The following is a 19,034-nucleotide window of genomic DNA, read 5'->3' as shown; positions in this document are numbered from 1 at the left end:
TAACGCCCCAGCTGTCTTCCAGGGATTTGTGAATGAGATTTTCCGGGACTTTTTATATGTTTGTGTCGTTGTCTACCTAGACGACATATTGATATTTTCTCAAGATATTTCATCTCATCGACAGCACGTGGCAGAGGTTCTTTCTAGACTTTGGAGAAATTTACTATTTTGTAAGTTGGAGAAATGTTCCTTTGAATTATGCCAGATTCCTTTCTTAGGATATATTGTGTCTGGAGTAGGCCTAGAGATGGATCCGGAGAAAGTGAATGCAGTTTTACATTGGCCCGAGCCAACTACACTCAGAGCTATTCAACGCTTTTCAGGATTTGCTAACTATTATCGACGTTTCATTCAAGGATTTTCTTCCATTGTCTCTTCTATAGTGGCTCTTACCCATAAGGGTGCTAATACCAAGCAATGGCCTCCTGAGGGTCTTCAAGCATTTCAGTTCCTCAAGAAGGCGTTCTCAACTGCTCCTATTCTTCGACAACCTGATGTGACTCTTCCATTCTTCCTGGAGGTGGATGCCTTTAATGTTGGACTAGGGGCCATTCTATCTCAGAGATCGGTACAAAAGAAATTCCAACCTTGTGCTTTTTATTCTCGAAGTCTATTACCTGCTGAGAAGAATTATACTATCGGGGATAAGGAGCTATTGGCCATTAAAGTGGCTTTGGAGGAATGAAGATACCTGCTGGAGGGTGCTCATCACCCCGTGACTATATTTACTGACCACAAAAATCTTCTCTATCTGCAGTCAGCTCAATGTATGAACCCTCGACAAGCAAGATGGTCACTTTTTTTCTCTCGTTTTGATTTAAATATAACCTTCAAACCTGCTTCCAAGAATAAAAAAGCGGATGCATTGACTCGGGCGGTTGCTCCTTCCTCCGATATTGAAGATTGTTTTGATCGTCCTGTACTTGATCCTAAATGTGTGAGTTTAGCTGTGTCACGGGCACTAGGAGTCTTTGCCCAGGATATCACCAGATGATGTTCTTACCAGAGTAATATAGCTGGTACTATGGTCCTCTGGTAGCAGGGTTACAACGGAACAGGAGAATCAGCAGATGGTGAGAGAATGCTCAAGGAAAGTCTATGACTAGCAGCAACTGGTAATGACTTAGATGTATGAACACGAGGAACCAGATGGACAAGTAAACGTGAGGAGAGTCAGTGGTCTTTCTTAGGATATATTGTGTCTGGAGTAAGCCTAGAGATGGATCCGGAGAAAGTGAATGCAGTTTTACATTGGCCCGAGCCAACTACACTCAGAGCTATTCAACGCTTTTTAGGATTTGCTAACTATTATCGACGTTTCATTCAAGGATTTTCTTCCATTGTCTCTTCTATAGTGGCTCTTACCCATAAGGGTGCTAATACCAAGCAATGGCCTCCTGAGGGTCTTCAAGCATTTCAGTTCCTCAAGAAGGCGTTCTCAACTGCTCCTATTCTCCGACAACCTGATCCATTCTTCCTGGAGGTGGATGCCTCTAATGTTGGACTAGGGGCCATTCTATCTCAGAGATCGGTACAAAAGAAATTCCATCCTTGTGCTTTTTATTCTCGAAGTCTATTACCTGCTGAGAAGAATTATACTATCGGGGATAAGGAGCTATTGGCCATTAAAGTGGCTTTGGAGGAATGGAGATACCTGCTGGAGGGTGCTCATCACCCCGTGACTATATTTACTGACCACAAAAATCTTCTCTATCTGCTGTCAGCTCAATGTATGAACCCTCGACAAGCAAGATGGTCACTTTTTTTCTCTCGTTTTGATTTAAATATAACCTTCAAACCTGCTTCCAAGAATAAAAAAGCGGATGCATTGACTCGGGCGGTTGCTCCTTCCTCCGATATTGAAGATTGTTTTGATCGTCCTGTACTTGATCCTAAATGTGTGAGTTTAGCTGTGTCACGGGCACTAGGAGTCTTTGCCCAGGATATCACCAGATGATGTTCTTACCAGAGTAATATAGCTGGTACTATGGTCCTCTGGTAGCAGGGTGACAACGGAACAGGAGAATCAGCAGATGGTGAGAGAATGCTCAAGGAAAGTCTATGACTAGCAGCAACTGGTAATGACTTAGATGTATGAACATGAGGAACCAGATGGACAAGTAAACGTGAGGAGAGTCAGTGGTCTGCGTACAGCAAGTTGTACCACTGCTATAGTGAGGAGGAATGTCCAGGAGTAGAGAGGAGGTAGTGAAAGTCAGTGGTCTGTGTATAGCAAGTTGTACCACTGTCTATAGTGAAGGAATGGATTCCAGGTGCAAGTAGATAACGGGGAAGTCAGTGGTCTGCGTACAGCAAGTTGTACAACTGCTTATGTGAGAGGATACTTGAAACTGGTGCCAATGGGAAACAGGAGTCAGTGGTCTGCGTTCAGCAAGTTGTACCACTGCTATATATATGTGAGGAGAGGCACGTAATGCAGTGATGAATGTAATGCAGAGGATACACAGGCACACGGAGCTTGATCCCACGATGATAACCACAATACAATAATAACTGACAAGCGCTGCTTGAAGTATACAAAGTCACTAAAGAGATCCAGGTAATAGGAAACAAAGTCAATAGTAACAATAGCTTCAGTAGATGGAAGACTCCGGAGATGAACACAACACAGTCCAGACGGATATGCAATACAATAGCAAAGTCAATGGAAAGTATGCATACCGCGGTTCAGGAGAGCAGGCTGTCAGGGAGACGTGCAGGGATACCTGAACGGCTGAACGCCGGCAGGAGGAGAGACCACTGGAGGATGGAAGCGGTAATCAGGTTGGTGCAGCGCACGGAAGGTAACCGGTAATCAACGGAGCAATACTCAGGAAGCAGTAGTAAGTAAAACTGGAAACATCATGAACACGGGAGAGTTGAGTCTGTCTGGTATCCGGCAGTAGTAGCGGAGGCAGCGGAGGGAAGGCACGCTGAACACAGGAGAGTAGAGGCGGTCTGGAATCCGGCAGTAGTAGCGAAGGCAGCGGAGGGGAGACACGCTGAACACAGGAGATTAGAGACGGTCTGGAATCCGGCAGCAGTAGCAGATAGGAATCAGTGGAGAGCTGACACGATGAACACAGGAGAGTTGAGACGGTCTGAAACCCGGCAGTAGTAACGGAGGCAGCGTAGAGCAGACACGCTGAACACAGGAGAGTAGAGACGGTCTGGAATCCGGCAGCAGTAGCAGATAGGAATCAGCTGAGTGCAGACACGATGAACACACGAGAGTTGAAGTGGTCTGGAAACCACAATCGTAGTAGACAGGAATCAGCTGGAGCTGAATACACGAGGAAACACAGGAACACCTTCAGAGGCTCATGGGGAATGAGACTCCAAGATCAGGCAACCAAGTAATGATCACAGGTGGTTTAAATAGGGAGGGTTGCCTGATCATCCAATCAATTAAAAGCAACAGGTACTGAAGGTTTCATAAGGGCTGCACATGCGCAGACCCTCAGAATGGCGGACGGCCACGGTTCCTGAACACAGGAGAAATGGCACTCACCGTCCGGTGAGTGACAAGCTGCTTCTTCCACCAATGTTCTACCGTTTGGAAAAACCTTTGTGTCACCACTTCTTCGAAAGAAGATTCTGTCATGGTATCATTCCTCTCGTTTTGCTGGGCATTCTGGAGTACGAAAAACAGAGATTCTCTCTCGGAGTTACTGGTGGCCATCTATTAGGAAAGATGTCAAGGAGTTTGTGGCCGCTTGTGATGTTTGTTCCCAATTTAAGTCTTCCTGTAGAACACCGGCAGGATTACTTCAACCACTACCTATTCCTTCCAAACCATGGATCTATATAAGTATGGATTTTGTGACTGATCTTCCTCTCAGCAAAAAATGTAATACCATTTGGGTGGTAGTCGATAGATTCTCTAAGATGGCTCATTTCGTCCCTTTGATAGGGTTACCTTCTTCCTCTACATTGGCTGATCATTTTATCAAAGAAATATTTCAACTTCATGGATGTCCGTCTGAAATTGTTTCGGATAGAGGAGTACAGTTTGTCTCCAGATTTTGGCGAGCCCTTTGCAAGACCTTAGGTATTCGATTGTCATTATCATCCTCATACCATCCTCAATCGAATGGACAGACCGAGAGAGTCAACCAAGACCTAGAGACTTTCATTAGAATTTTTTCTTCAGCCAATCAGGACAATTGGGTAGACTTGCTTCCATGGGCTGAATTTGCCCATAATAACATGTATCATGAATCATCTTCTACAACACCATTCTTTGTGGTATACGGTCACCATCCGTCTCTCCCAGAATTTCCTTCCCTTCCTCCCACCCAAGTTCCTGCTGTTAATGTATTATGTCAAAAGTTTAAATCCATTTGGGCTCAGGTTAAATCCTCTTTGAAGAAGGCATCGTCGAGATATAAATTCTTTGCCGATAAAAAGAAGCGAGCAATTCCAGCACTCAAAATTGGAGATCGTGTATGGCTCTCTACCAAGAATATTCGCCTGAAGGTTCCTTCTATGAAGTTTGCTCCACATTTTATTGGTCCATATAAAATCATTCAGGTGATAAATCCTGTTTGTTTTAAGCTGTTGTTGCCTAAGAACCTTCGTATCTCCAACTCTTTCCACGTTTCATTACTCAAGCCTCTTATCATCAACCGATTCTCCGTTCCTTCTTCAGCACCTCGCCCAGTTCAAGTTCAACAAGAGGAGGAGTTTGAGATTACTCATATACTTGATTCTAAAATTTCTAGAGGAGTTCTTCGTTTTTTTGGTGCATTGGAAAGGCTTTGGTCCGGAGGAGCGCTCTTGGATCCGTGCGGATGACCTTAATGCTCCAGCACTTCTAAAAAAGTTTTATACCAAATATTCGGGCAAACCCGGTTCCAAGTGTTCTGTGCCCACCTTTAAAAGATAAGGTACTGTCACTCACCAGACGGTTAGTGCCTCTGGTTTGGGACATGGGTCTCTCTCTCTCTTGCTGGCGCCTGTTCGGCGCCGCGGCCGTCCGCCACCTTGACCAAGGATTGCGCATGTGCAGAAACCACGGACTGTTAAAACCTTGCTCATATTCTCATTGGTCAATCAATCACCTCTCACTACTTAAGGCACCTGTTACTCTATTACCGTTGCCTGTTCTTTGGTTCTCATTCCCTTGTGACTCCGAGGTGTTTCCGGTTTCTACTCGTGCTCTCTGTTTGCTGTGGAACATACCTGCACCTGGACAAGCCTTCTCTCCAGATCGTGGTAAAACTTGCCAGCCTCAGACCACTCCACGCTACCTTGTTACATACCTGCACCTGGACAAGCCTTCTCTCCATACAGTGGTGCAACTTGCTGGTCGCAGACCACTCTACTCTACCTGATAACATACCTGCACCTGGACAAGTCGTCTCTCCATATCGTGGTACAACTTGCCAGCCGCAGACCACTCCACGCTACCTTGTTACATACCTGCACCTGGACAAGCCTTCTCTCCATACAGTGGTACAACTTGCTAGTCGCAGACCACTCTACGCTACCTGATAACATACCTGCACCTGGACAACTCGTCTCTCCATATCAGTGGTACAACTTGCTACTCGCAGACCACTCTACGCTACCTGGTAACATACCTGCACCTGGACAAGTCGTCTCTCCATATCAGTGGTACCACTTGCTAGCCGCAGACCACTTCACGCTATCTAGTATTATACCAACATCTGCACAAGTCTTTACATCTACCAGCGGGAACATATGTCAGGAGCAGCTTACCCTACTATGCAGGGCCAAATTTTCCATTGGGCACAATGGGCAGCTGCCCGTGGGCCCCACGGGCATGGGGGCCCCATAGGCACGGCTCTTAATGAGAATAAATAATCCTGCAAAAGAAAAAAGCCTGCAAAAAACACCTACAAGGGTCACTGAGCAAGTACATCTATCTATCTCTATCTCTATATATCTATATCTATATCTATATCTATATCTATATCTATATCTGTATACATCTATATATCTATATCTATATCTAGGGCCCCCCGGTGCACTGCTTTGCCCGGGGGCCATAATGTTGTTAAGATGGCCCTGCTACTATGTTGCATGGTACCTGTTATTAGGACTAAAGCCTATAGTGCCTCTGAAGTATAGCTGCGAGTCGCTGACTCTCCTGCTGCATTATTGATTGGTCCTTCCATAGACTTTATCCAGTTGTCATATATTGGTCTGCTGTATGCTACCTGTGTGCTAATGCACTTTGGAACTTTCTCCTCCTTTTATTACTGCTCATCAGTCTACCGTGTTACCAATGTTTCCATTGTTCAGAGACTCTGCATTTATATCATTGACATTCCCTTTCCTATTCAGTTGTACAGTTCCGTATATTCACCACACTTCCCAGAGGGCCGCGACCGGCACAGTGGCAGCCGCTAAAACCATACTCCCTTGCGGGAGTTCCTGGAGAAGACCAGCCACTGTGTTAGACTCTGCACCTCTGGTAAAGTGAAATTCCACCTGGTGAATTCTGGGTAAAACTCCTAGTGCCCGTGACATAAATATCCTATTCACATTTATTTATTATTTAATTATTATTTTTTTTGTCATGCTAATATCATTACTATGTTAATAGTAATGGGACCTACAAATAGACATTCATGTTATACCACATAGTTGTGCCCCAGATCATATTATGCCTCAAACATCTGCCCCCCAATTTTATTCCATAAAGTTGTCCCCCCACTTCCTCCTATGCCTAATAGTTGTGCCCCAAGTTCCTCCTATTCCGAATAGTTGTCCCCTCAGTTCCTTCTATGCTTCATAGTTGTGCCCCAGTTCCTCCTATGCCTCATAGTTGTGCCCCAGGTCCTCATATGCCTCATAGTTGTACTCCAGTTCCACCTATGTCTAATAGTTGTGCCCCCAGTTCCTTCCATTCCTAACAGTTGTCCCCACAGTTCCTCCTATTTCTAATAGTTGTGCCCACAGTTCCTCCTATGCCTTATAGTTGTGCCCCCAGTTCCTTCTATGCTTCATAGTTGTTCCCCAGTTCCTCCTATGCATAATTGTTGTGCCAACAGTTCCTCCTATGCCTCATAGTTGTTCGCCAATGCCTAATAGTTGTACCCCCAGTTCCTCCTATGAGTCATAGTTGTGCACCCAGTTCCTTCTATGACTCATACTTGTCCCTCCAGTTCCTCCTATACCTCACAGTTGTCCCCCCCTGTTCCTCCTGTGCCTCATAGTTGTGCCCCCAGCTCCTTCTATGTCTCATAGTTGCCCCTGCCCAGTTCCTTGTATGGCTCATAGTTATCCCCCCAGTTCCTCCTATGCCTCATAGTTGTCCACCCCAGTTCCTTCTGTGTATAATATTTGTGCCCTCAGTTCCTCCTATGCCTCATAGTTGTTCCCCTATGCCTCATAGTTGTACCCCCAGTTCCTTCTATGCCTCATATTTGGCTCCCCAGTTCCTCCTATCCCTCATAGTTGTCTCCCCAGTTCCTCCTGTGTCTAATAGTTGTGCCCCCAGTTCCTCCTATTCCTAATGTTTGTGCCCCCAGTTCCTCCTATGTCTCATAGTTGTTCCCCCCAGTTCCTTCTATGCCTTATAGTTGTGCCCCTAGTTCTTCCTATTCCTCATAGTTGTTCCCCCAGTTCCTCCTATGCCTCATAGTTGTGCCTCCAGTTCCTCCTATGCCTCACAGTTGTCCCCCAGTTCCTTCTAGAACTCAAATTTGGCTCCCCAGTTCCTCCTATGTCTAATAGTTGTCCCCCTAGTTCTTTGTATGGCTCATAGTTGTCCCCCAAGTTTCTCTTATGCCTCATAGTTGTGCCCCCAGTTCCTTATATGACTCATACTTGTCCCCCCAGTTTCTCCTATGCCTCATAGTTGTGCCCCCAGTTCCTTCTATAACTCATACTTGTCCCCCCAGTTTCTCCTATGTCTAATAGTTGTGCCTCCAGTTCCTCCTATGCCTCATAGTTGAGCCCCCAATTTCTTCTATGTCTAATAGTTGTCCCCCCAGTTCCTCCTACGCCTCATAGTTGTCCCCCCCAGTTCCTTCTATGCCTCATAGTTGTGCCCCTAGTTCCTTCTATGACTCATACTGGTCCACCCAGTTTCTCCTTTACCTCATAGTTGTGCCTCCAGTTCCTCCTATCCCTCATAGTTGTCCCCCCAGTTCCTCCTATGCCTAATAGTTGTGCCTCCAGTTCCTCCTATTCCTAATGTTTGTGCCCCCAGTTCATCCTATGTCTCATAGTTGTTCCCCCAGTTCCTTCTATGCCTCATAGTTGCGCCCCTAGTTCTTCCTATAGCTCATAGTTGTTCGCCCAGTTCCTCCTATGCCTCATAGTTGTGCCTCCAGTTCCTCCTATGCCTCACAGTTGTCCCCCCAGTTCCTTCTAAGCCTCAAATTTGGCTCCCCAGTTCCTCCTATGCCTCATAGTTGTGCCTCCAGTTCCTCCTATGCCTCATAGTTGTGCCCCCAGTTCCTTGTATGGCTCATAGTTGTCCCCGCCCAGTTTCTTGTATGGCTCATAGTTATGCCCCCAGTTCCTCCTATGCCTCATAGTTGTCCACCCCAGTTCCTTCTGTGTATAATAGTTGTCCCCCCAGTTCCTTCTATGCCTCAAATTTGGCTCCCCAGTTCCTCCTATGTCTAATAGTTGCCCCCCCCAGTTCCTCCTATGCCTCACAGTTGTCCCCCCAGTTCCTTCTAAGCCTCAAATTTGGCTCCCCAGTTCCTCCTATGCCTCATAGTTGTGCCTCCAGTTCCTCCTATGCCTCATAGTTGTGCCCCCAGTTTCTTGTATGGCTCATAGTTATCCCCCCAGTTCCTCCTATGCTTCATAGTTGTCCACCCCAGTTTCTTCTGTGTATAATAGTTGTGCCCTCAGTTCCTCCTATGCCTCATAGTTGTTCCTCTATGCCTCATAGTTGTACTCCCAGTTCCTTCTATGCCTCATATTTGGCTCCCCAGTTCCTCCTATCCCTCATAGTTGTCTCTCCAGTTCCTCCTATGTCTAATAGTTGTGCCCCCAGTTCCTCCTATTCCTAATGTTTGTGCCCCCAGTTCCTCCTATGTCTCATAGTTGTTCCCCCCAGTTCCTTCTATGCCTTATAGTTGTGCCCCTAGTTCTTCCTATTCCTCATAGTTGTTCCCCCAGTTCCTCCTATGCCTCACAGTTGTCCCCCAGTTCCTTCTAGGCCTCAAATTTGGCTCCCCAGTTCCTCCTATGTCTAATAGTTGTCCCCCTAGTTCTTTGTATGGCTCATAGTTGTCCCCCAAGTTTCTCTTATGCCTCATAGTTGTGCCCCCAGTTCCTTCTATGACTCATACTTGTCCCCCCAGTTTCTCCTATGCCTCATAGTTGTGTCCCCAGTTCCTTCTATGACTCATACTTGTCCCCCCAGTTTCTCCTATACCTCATAGTTGTGCCTCCAGTTCCTCCTATGCCTTACAGTTGTCCCCCCAGTTCCTTCTATGCCTCATATTTGGCTCCCCAGTTCCTCCTATCCCTCATAGTTTCCCCCCCAGTTCCTCCTATGCCTCATAGTTGTCCCCCCAGTTCCTCCTATGCCTAATAGTTGTGCCCCCAGTTCCTCCTATTCCTAATGTTTGTGCCCCCAGTTCCTCCTTTGTCTCATAGTTGTTCCCCCAGTTCCTTCTATGCCTCATAGTTGTGCCCCTAATTCTTCCTATAGCTCATAGTTGTTCGCCCAGTTCCTCCTATGCCTCATAGTTGTGCCTCCAGTTCCTCCTATGCCTCACAGTTGTCCCCCCAATTCCTTCTATGCCTCAAATTTGGCTCCCCAGTTGCTCCTATGTCTAATAGTTGCCCCCTTCAGTTCCTCCTATGCCTCATAGTTGTGCCCCCAGTTCCTTGTATGGCTCATAGTTGTCCCCCCAGTTTCTCCTATGCCTCATAGTTGTGCCCCCAGTTCCTTCTATGACTCATTCTTGTCCCCCCAGTTTCTCCTATGCCTCATAGTTGTTCCCCAGTTCCTCTTATGCCTCACAGTTGTCCCCCCAGTTCCTCCTATGCCTCACAGTTGTCCCCCCAGTTCCTTCTATGTCTCATATTTGGCTCCCCAGTTCCTCCTATGCCTCATAGTTGAGCCCCCAATTTCTTCTATGTCTAATAGTTGTCCCCCCAGTTCCTCCAATGCCTCATAGTTGTCCCCCCCAGTTCCTTCTGTGTATAATAGTTGTGCCCTCAGTTCCTCCTATGCCTCTTAGTTGTACCCCCAGTTCCCCTATGCCTCATAGTTGTGCCCCCAGTTCCTCCTATGCCTCATAGTTGTGCCCCTAGTTCCTCCTATGCCTCATAGTTGTGCCCCTAGTTCCTCCTATGTCTCATAGTTGTTCCCCCAGTTCCTTCTATGACTCATAGTTGTGCCCCCAGTTCCTCCTATGCCTAATAGTTGTGCCCCCAGTTCCTCCTATTCCTAATAGTTGTGCCCCCAGTTCCTTCTATGCCTCATAGTTGTGCCCCCAGTTCCTCCTATGCCTCGTATTTGTTCCCCCAGTTTCTCCTCTGCCTCATAGTTGTTCCCCCAGTTTCTCTTATGCCTCATAGTTGACCGCTCACTTCCTCTTGTGCCTCATATTTGGCTCCCCAGTTCCTCCTATGCCTCATAGTTGAGCCCCCAATTTCTTCTATGTCTAATAGTTGTCCCCCCAGTTCCTCCTACGCCTCATAGTTGTACCCCCAGTTCCTTCTATGCCTCATATTTGGCTCCCCAGTTCCTCCTATCCCTCATAGTTGTCTCCCCAGTTCCTCCTATGTCTAATAGTTGTGCCCCCAGTTCCTCCTATTCCTAATGTTTTTGCCCCCAGTTCCTCCTATGTCTCATAGTTGTGCCTCCAGTTCCTCCTATGCCTTATAGTTGTGCCTCCAGTTCCTCCTATGCCTCACAGTTGTCCCCCAGTTCCTTCTAGGCCTCAAATTTGGCTCCCCAGTTCCTCCTATGTCTAATAGTTGTCCCACTAGTTGTTTGTATGACTCATAGTTGTCCCCCAAGTTTCTCTTATGCCTCATAGTTGTGCCCCCAGTTCCTTATATGACTCATACTTGTCCCCCCAGTTTCTCCTATGCCTCATAGTTGTGCCCCCAGTTCCTTCTATGACTCATACTTGTCCCCCCAGTTTCTCCTATGTCTAATAGTTGTGCCTCCAGTTTCTCCTATGCCTCATAGTTGAGCCCCCAATTTCTTCTATGTCTAATAGTTGTCCCCCCAGTTCCTCCTACGCCTCATAGTTGTCCCCCCCCAGTTCCTTCTGTGTATAATAGTTGTGCCCCTAGCTCCTACTAAGTCTCATAGTTGTTCCCCCAGTTCCTTCTATGACTCATACTGGTCCCCGTAGTTTCTCCTATACCTCATAGTTGTGCCTCCAGTTCCTCCTATGCCTTACAGTTGTCCCCCCAGTTCCTTCTATGCCTCATATTTGGCTCCCCAGTTCCTCCTATCCCTCATATTTGTCCCCCCAGTTTCTCCTATGCCTCATATTTGTCCCCCCAGTTCCTCCTATGCCTAATAGTTGTGCCCCCAGTTCCTCCTATTCCTAATGTTTGTGCCCCCAGTTCCTCCTATGTCTCATAGTTGTTCCCCCAGTTCCTTCTATGCCTCATAGTTGTGCCCCTAATTCTTCCTATAGCTCATAGTTGTTCGCCCAGTTCCTCCTATGCCTCATAGTTGTGCCTCCAGTTCCTCCTATGCCTCACAGTTGTCCCCCCAGTTCCTCCTACGCCTCATAGTTGTCCCCCCCAGTTCCTTCTGTGTATAATAGTTGTGCCCTCCGTTCCTCCTATGCCTCATAGTTGTTCCTCTATGCCTCATAGTTGTACCCCCAGTTCCTTCTATGCCTCATATTTGGCTCCCCAGTTCCTCCTATCCCTCATAGTTGTCTCCCCAGTTCCTCCTATGTCTAATAGTTGTGCCCCCAGTTCCTCCTATTTCTAATGTTTTTGCCCCCAGTTCCTCCTATGTCTCATAGTTGTTCCCCCCAGTTCCTTCTATGCCTTATAGTTGTGCCCCTAGTTCTTCCTATTCCTCATAGTTATTCCCCCAGTTCCTCCTATGCCTCATAGTTGTGCCTCCAGTTCCTCCTATGCCTCACAGTTGTCCCCCAGTTCCTTCTAGGCCTCAAATTTGGCTCCCCAGTTCCTCCTATGTCTAATAGTTGTCCCACTAGTTCTTTGTATGACTCATAGTTGTCCCCCAAGTTTCTCTTATGCCTCATAGTTGTGCCCCCAGTTCCTTATATGACTCATACTTGTCCCCCCAGTTTCTCCTATGCCTCATAGTTGTGCCCCCAGTTCCTTCTATGACTCATACTTGTCCCCCCAGTTTCTCCTATGTCTAATAGTTGTGCCTCCAGTTCCTCCTATGCCTCATAGTTGTCCCCCCCAGTTCCTTCTGTGTATAATAGTTGTGCCCCTAGCTCCTCCTAAGTCTCATAGTTGTTCCCCCAGTTCCTTCTATGCCTCATACTGGTCCCCGTAATTTCTCCTATACCTCATAGTTGTGCCTCCAGTTCCTCCTATGCCTTACAGTTGTCCCCCCAGTTCCTTCTATGCCTCATATTTGGCTCCCCAGTTCCTCCTATCCCTCATATTTGTCCCCCCAGTTCCTCCTATGCCTCATATTTGTCCCCCCAGTTCCTCCTATGCCTAATAGTTGTGCCCCCAGTTCCTCCTATTCCTAATGTTTATGCCCCCAGTTCCTCCTATGTCTCATAGTTGTTCCCCCAGTTCCTTCTATGCCTCATAGTTATGCCCCTAATTCTTCCTATAGCTCATAGTTGTTCGCCCAGTTCCTCCTATGCCTCATAGTTGTGCCTCCAGTTCCTCCTATGCCTCACAGTTGTCCCCCCAGTTCCTTCTATGCCTCAAATTTGGCTCCCCAGTTCCTCCTATGTCTAATAGTTGCCCCCCCAGTTCCTCCTATGCCTCATAGTTGTGCCCGCAGTTCCTTCTATGGCTCATAGTTGTCCCCCCAGTTTCTCCTATGCCTCATAGTTGTGCCCCCAGTTCCTTCTATGACTCATACTTGTCCCCTCAGTTTCTCCTATGCCTCATAGTTGTCCCCCCAGTTCCTCTTATGCCTCATAGTTGTGCCCCCAGTTCCTTCTATGACTCATACTTGTCACCCCAGTTTCTCCTATGCTTCATAGTTTTGCCTCCAGTTCCTCCTATGCCTCACAGTTGTCCCCCCAGTTCCTCCTATGCCTCACAGTTGTCCCCCTAGTTCCTCCTATGCCTCACAGTTGTCCCCCCAGTTCCTTCTATGCCTCATATTTGGCTCCCCAGTTCCTCCTATGCCTCATAGTTGAGCCCCCAATTTCTTCTATGTCTAATAGTTGTCCCCCCAGTTCCTCCTACGCCTCATAGTTGTCCCCCCCAGTTCCTTCTGTGTATAATAGTTGTGCCCTCAGTTCCTCCTATGCCTCTTAGTTGTGCCCCCAGTTCCCCTATGCATCATAGTTGTTCCCCCAGTTCCTTCTATGCCTCATAGTTGTGCCCCTAGTTCCTCCTATGCCTCATAGTTGTGCCCTTAGTTCCTCCTATGCCTCATAGTTGTGCCCCTAGTTCCTCCTATGTCTCATAATTGTTTCTCCAGTTCCTTCTATGACTCATAGTTGTGCCCCCAGTTCCTCCTATTCCTAATAGTTGTGCCCCCAGTTCCTTCTATGCCTAATAGCTGTGCCCCCAGTTCCTCCTATGCCTCATAGTTGTGCCCCCAGTTCCTCCTATGCCTCGTAGTTGTTCCCCCAGTTCCTCCTCTGCCTCATAGTTGTTCCCCCAGTTCCTCTTATGCCTCATAGTTGACCGCCCAGTTCCTCTTGTGCCTCATAGTTGTGCTCCCCAGTTCCTCTTATGCCTCATAGTTGTGCCCCCTAGTTCCTTCTATGCCTCATAGTTGCCCCCGCCCAGTTCCTTGTATGGCTCATAGTTGCCCCCGCCCAGTTCCTCCTATACCTCATAGTTGTGCCTCCAGTTCCTCCTATGCCTCACAGTTGTCCCCCCAGTTCCTTCTATGCCTCATATTTGGCTCCCCAGTTCCTCCTATGCCTCATAGTTGTCCCTCCAGTTCCTCCTACGCCTCATAGCTGTCCTCCCAGTTTCTCCTATGCCTCATAGTTGTGCCCCTAGTTCCTCCTATGCCTCATAGTTGTTCCACCAGTTCCTCCTATGCCTCATAGTTGTCCCCCCAGTTCCGCCTATGCCTCATAGTTGTGCCCCCAGTTCCTTGTATGGCTCATAGTTGTCCCCCCAGTTCCTCCTCTGCCTCATATTTTTGTCCCCAGTTCCTTCTATGACTCATACTTGTCCCCCAAGTTTCTCCTATGCTTCATAGTTTTGCCTCCAGTTCCTCCTATGCCTCACAGTTGTCCCCCCAGTTCCTCCTATGCCTCACAGTTGTCCCCCCAATTTCTTCTATGTCTAATAGTTGTCCCCCCAGTTCCTCCTACGCCTCATAGTTGTCCCCCCCAGTCCCTTCTGTGTATAATAGTTGTGCCCTCAGTTCCTCCTATGCCTCTTAGTTGTGCCCCCAGTTCCCCTATGCATCATAGTTGTTCCCCCAGTTCCTTCTATGCCTCATAGTTGTGCCCCTAGTTCCTCCTATGCCTCATAGTTGTGCCCTTAGTTCCTCCTATGCCTCATAGTTGTGCCCCCAGTTCCTCCTATGCCTCATAGTTGTCCCTCCAGTTCCTCCTACGCCTCATAGCTGTCCTCCCAGTTTCTCCTATGCCTCATAGTTGTGCCCCTAGTTCCTCCTATGCCTCATAGTTGTGCCTCCAGTTCCTCCTATGCCTCACAGTTGTCCCTTCAGTTCCTTCTATGCCTCATATTTGTGCCCCCAGTTTCTTTTATGTCTAATAGTTGTCCCCCCAGTTCCTCCTATTCCTACTATTTGTCCCCCAGTTTCTCCTATTCCTAATAGTTGTGCCTCCAGTTCCTTTTATGCCTCATTTTTGTCCCCCCAGTTCCTCCTATGCCTAATAGTTGTGCTCCCAGTTCCTCCTATGCCTCATATTTGTGCTCCCAGTTCCTTCTATGCCTCATAGTTGTGCCCCCAGTTCCTCTTATGCCTCATAGTTGTCCACCTAGTTCCTTCTATGTATAATAGTTGTGCCCCCAGTTTCTCCTATGCCTCATATTTGTCCCCCCAGTTCCTCCTATGCCTCATAGTTGTTCCCCCAGTTCCTCTTATGTAGAAGTTGTGCCACCGGTTCCTCCTATGCCTCATAGTTTTGGCCCCAGTTCCTTCTATGCCTAATAGTTGTGCCCCCAGTTCCTCATATTCCTAATTGTTGTGCCTCCAGTTCCTCCTATGCCTCACAGTTGTGTTCTCAGTTGTGCCCTAATTTAATAATTCCATTTTTCAATAGTACAGATTATTTTTACGCTTTTTTGTAATTTGTTTAATCAATATACTGACAGTAACATTACAAGCGCATTCAATTTTATATGATTAATATTGTTCAATCACAAAAATCTGTGGATTTTCTCCATGAACTCAGAGATCTATTTTCACCGTCTATAAAATATAAAAATTTAATTCCTGAAGTCAGAGTGTTGAATTCCCCCTGATAGAGAAAGGTAGAAGTGCCATGTCTTTGACTATAGTGGCAGAAACTCTAAGGACCATTTTTTTGGGTTATTAGGACTATAAATCTATTTGGCTTAGTACCTTGTTAACGTTTCTAATCAATGAAGCATTATATCTCCAAATAGTTTTATCTTCAATCAAAGATGTCTTATTTATCTTCTTCTGAAGAGATCCTCTGCAGTGGTACACCAGGGCGGTCTTCACTGGGACTTTCGTAAAACCCCCAATATGTTTCAAAACTGAGTGTACAGAAGTTTGAATTACCTTTCTAGCATCCACAATCATTTTCCGAGCATTGAAATAGTCCACTCTGTCTGGTTCACGGTGAACATACTGCAGGATATTGAATCCTGGCAAACTCTTCCATGATGAAATGTTGGAAAAGTTTCGATCAGTGGCTACGGTTTGAGGGAAAATGTGGTTTTCAAACAGAAAAATCCCGACTCGTGGGTTCTGTTGTTGAAGACTTTCCACCATGCTGTCCCATGTTTGGTGTTTGAATGGCAAAATTATTTCATCAATATCATTCAATACCACAAACTTGGTCCTGTACATATTCCGATAGATGCAGTCATTGAGTGTTGCTAATTGACCATAATATCCAATATCCTTGCCGTTAGCAGAATAGAGCCATGCATGGTCTGGTCTAAGATACCGCTGAATTGGCCATGGTATGACCTCTAAAACACCCTCTGCGATGTAGTACTGCATTACTTTTTCCACCTGTGAGCTGCAGTTATTAAGGTAGATCATGACCCGGTGGGCCCCCAATATCTGGTACATCTCCATGGTCTGTATGAATTGTAAGACATTACTGTAATTCCCAAACATGGTGGAAATGCAGACAGTGAAGTTGGCAGAAAACGGTTTCACATCCCGATTTTGTATCTGGAACAGAGGTAATTGTGTCATGTTTCCTGAAGGAGACGTATGAATAGATAGGTACTTGGCGTGGCAGTCTGGTGGCTCCATACACACCAGGTCCGTTGTGCCGTAGGGGAAGCCAAACCGATCAGTGTGTATGTCTATCTCAGCCTTGGAAACCACCACAGATTTGTTCACGGTGCAACAAAACCAACAGTATAGTTCCTTCACCTCTTTATGATGAATAATGCTGAGAATACGAACTGCACTTTTATTGTGTACTCTGTTGTCGAAATACGGGGATATGATAAATGTCCGGTTATCTCCCAGTGGTGTAATAGTATCGGTGGTTAGTCTACTACCACAACAGGCACACGGTGGTCTATATTGAGGAAAATGAGTGTTCAAAGCTTTGGTATATAGAAATCCCAGTAGAAAGGAGACAACCAGTAATAATGACATCCATAGTAGGATATCCTTTGGGAATCTGACCATTGTATCAGGAAATGGATCAACTAGAGGAGAAAAAATGAGAAAACACATGATAAGGAAAAAGGATAAATGTTTAGAACAAGCAACTAATCATCTCCCAGCTTTCTACTCAATATTATGTTTATCCACTAGGTGGTGCTACATGTTGTTAATATCAGTACATTCCAATAATGGTAACCCATAGAGCGGTGCTGAGTCGCCTGCCAAGCTGTTTGCAAAGGGCTCCTATAATTACACTAGGACGGTGGTGCAGTGTTGCTTACCTGCCAGTACTGCTCCAGTTATACTAATCTCTTCTGTTCTTCTACTGCTTGTTTTAGCCTTATTTATGTTTAAGATTATAAATTAGATTGGAAATTTTGGCCTCCTGCAAAATGTCGCCATTTTCTTATGCAAAACCTATGTGTGTTCCTAAAATCATGGACATTTTCACAAAAACATTTTTTCGCCTTCTACAAATTACTATTGGTTTCGCAGCTGAATCTAATACAGATCAAAACGGTGAAATTTAGAGTAAAGTAGAGCATGTCAGTTAAGATGCTGTGACATCACTGGTCCTGCCTCTGTGTATGAATTCACCACTTCACACAGTGCACATAGGCCAGCCTGTCATTCCCATTCTGGCTGCTCAGATAAAGAAACAACTCCCTCCTAACATGACAATCTACCACAATAGGGTGAAAAAGAGAATGGTGGGCAACTTTTTCAGGTATAGCATTCAGCTTAATAATACACAGACCTTTGTATACACTATATGGACAAAAGTATTAGAACACTTGACCATTACACCAACAGGGACTGTAATGACATTGTATTCAAATACATATATTTTAATATGGAGCTGGTCCCCCTTTTGCAGCAATAACAGCTACCACTCTTTTTGGAAAGCTTTCCACAAGATGTTTGAGTGTTTCTGTAGGAATTTGTGCCCATTCATTCTGTAGAGTATTTATGAGGTCAGGCACTGATATTGGACGAGAAGGTCTGGCTCACAATCTAGGTTCCATTTCATCCCAAAGGTGTTCAAAGGGGTTGAGGTCAGGGCTCTGTGCGGGCCAGTAAATTTCTTCCACACTGAACTCGTCAAGCCATGTCTTTGTAGTCCTTGCTTTGTGCACTGGGGAGCAGTCATGTTGGAATAGAAAAGGGCCTTCCCCAAACTGTTGCCACAAAGTTGGAAGCATAGCAATGTCCAAAATGACTTGGTATGCTGAAGCATTAAGATTGCACTTCACTGGAGATAAAGGGCCTAGCCCAGTGGTTCCCAAACTTTTCAGGTCGTGGCACCCTTATAGTCTCCATAATTTTTTCAAGGCACCCCTCCAAAATAATTACCAAGCAGTCCTGTTTTATAAGTAGTTGGGTTAAAATAACATAATAAGTATTTAGGTCAGGACAGAAATATGTAGTTGTTTGCAAAAATAATACACATAAATCCAAGGGAAAAGAATATTTTTATTTTTTCAAATAACTATGAGGCATAGGAGGAACTAGAGGCACAACTATGAGGCATAGAAGGAACTGGGGGAACAACTATGAGGCATAGGGGAACTGGGGGCACAACTAAGAGGCATAGGAGGAACTGAAGGCACAACTATTATACACAGAAGGAACTGGGGGGGACAACTATGAGGCGTAGGAGGAACTGGGGGGACAACTATTAGACATAGAAGAAATTGGGGGCTCAACTATGAGGCATAGGAGGAACTGGGGAGCCAAATATGAGGCATAGAAGGAACTGGGGGGACAACTGTGAGGCATAGGATGAACTGGGGGGGACAACTGGGAGGCATAGGAGGAACTGGAGGCAAAACTATGAAGCATAGGAGAAACGGGTGTCAAACAATAATTTACAGCTAATATTAAGAGGAATAAGATCAAACAAAATAAAACAACAACATGTACAAAAATCATCACGATTACTCTGTGCCCCTTCATCCACACTCTGCCCCCTCTTCATCCTCACTCTGCCCCCTCCTTCATTCCTTTGCCCCTCCATTGCTGTTTCCTATCACCATTTTCCCTCCGTTTTTTTACTTACCATACTTGGCCATCTTTGTTCTATTTCTTCTGTCTTCTTAGCAATCTGGCGGTGCCCGTGACCCAGCATCCTCCT

At 46.1% G+C, this 19,034-nt stretch overlaps 1 protein-coding gene and 1 long non-coding RNA gene across 2 annotated transcripts in view; one reads left to right on the top strand and one right to left on the bottom strand.

Annotated features, from left to right (window-relative positions):
- Positions 1-19,034, top strand: part of LOC142101365 (uncharacterized) — a 485,133-nt gene that overhangs the window by 45,867 nt on the left and 420,232 nt on the right. The window lies entirely within an intron of this gene.
- On the bottom strand, positions 15,620-18,972 carry LOC142101432 (beta-1,4-galactosyltransferase galt-1-like). The gene is made up of 2 exons (XM_075185895.1): positions 18,960-18,972; positions 15,620-16,941 (listed from the first exon to the last, which is right to left on the bottom strand). The coding sequence occupies exons 1-2, from the start codon at positions 18,970-18,972 to the stop codon at positions 15,620-15,622; spliced, it is 1,335 nt and encodes a 444-aa protein (XP_075041996.1).

The sequence above is a fragment of the Mixophyes fleayi genome, chromosome 9, assembly GCF_038048845.1.
Source record: "Mixophyes fleayi isolate aMixFle1 chromosome 9, aMixFle1.hap1, whole genome shotgun sequence".
Lineage (NCBI taxonomy): Eukaryota > Metazoa > Chordata > Amphibia > Anura > Limnodynastidae > Mixophyes > Mixophyes fleayi.
The sequence above is the reverse complement of the archived record's forward strand: the minus strand, read 5'-3'. Positions and strand labels throughout refer to the sequence as shown.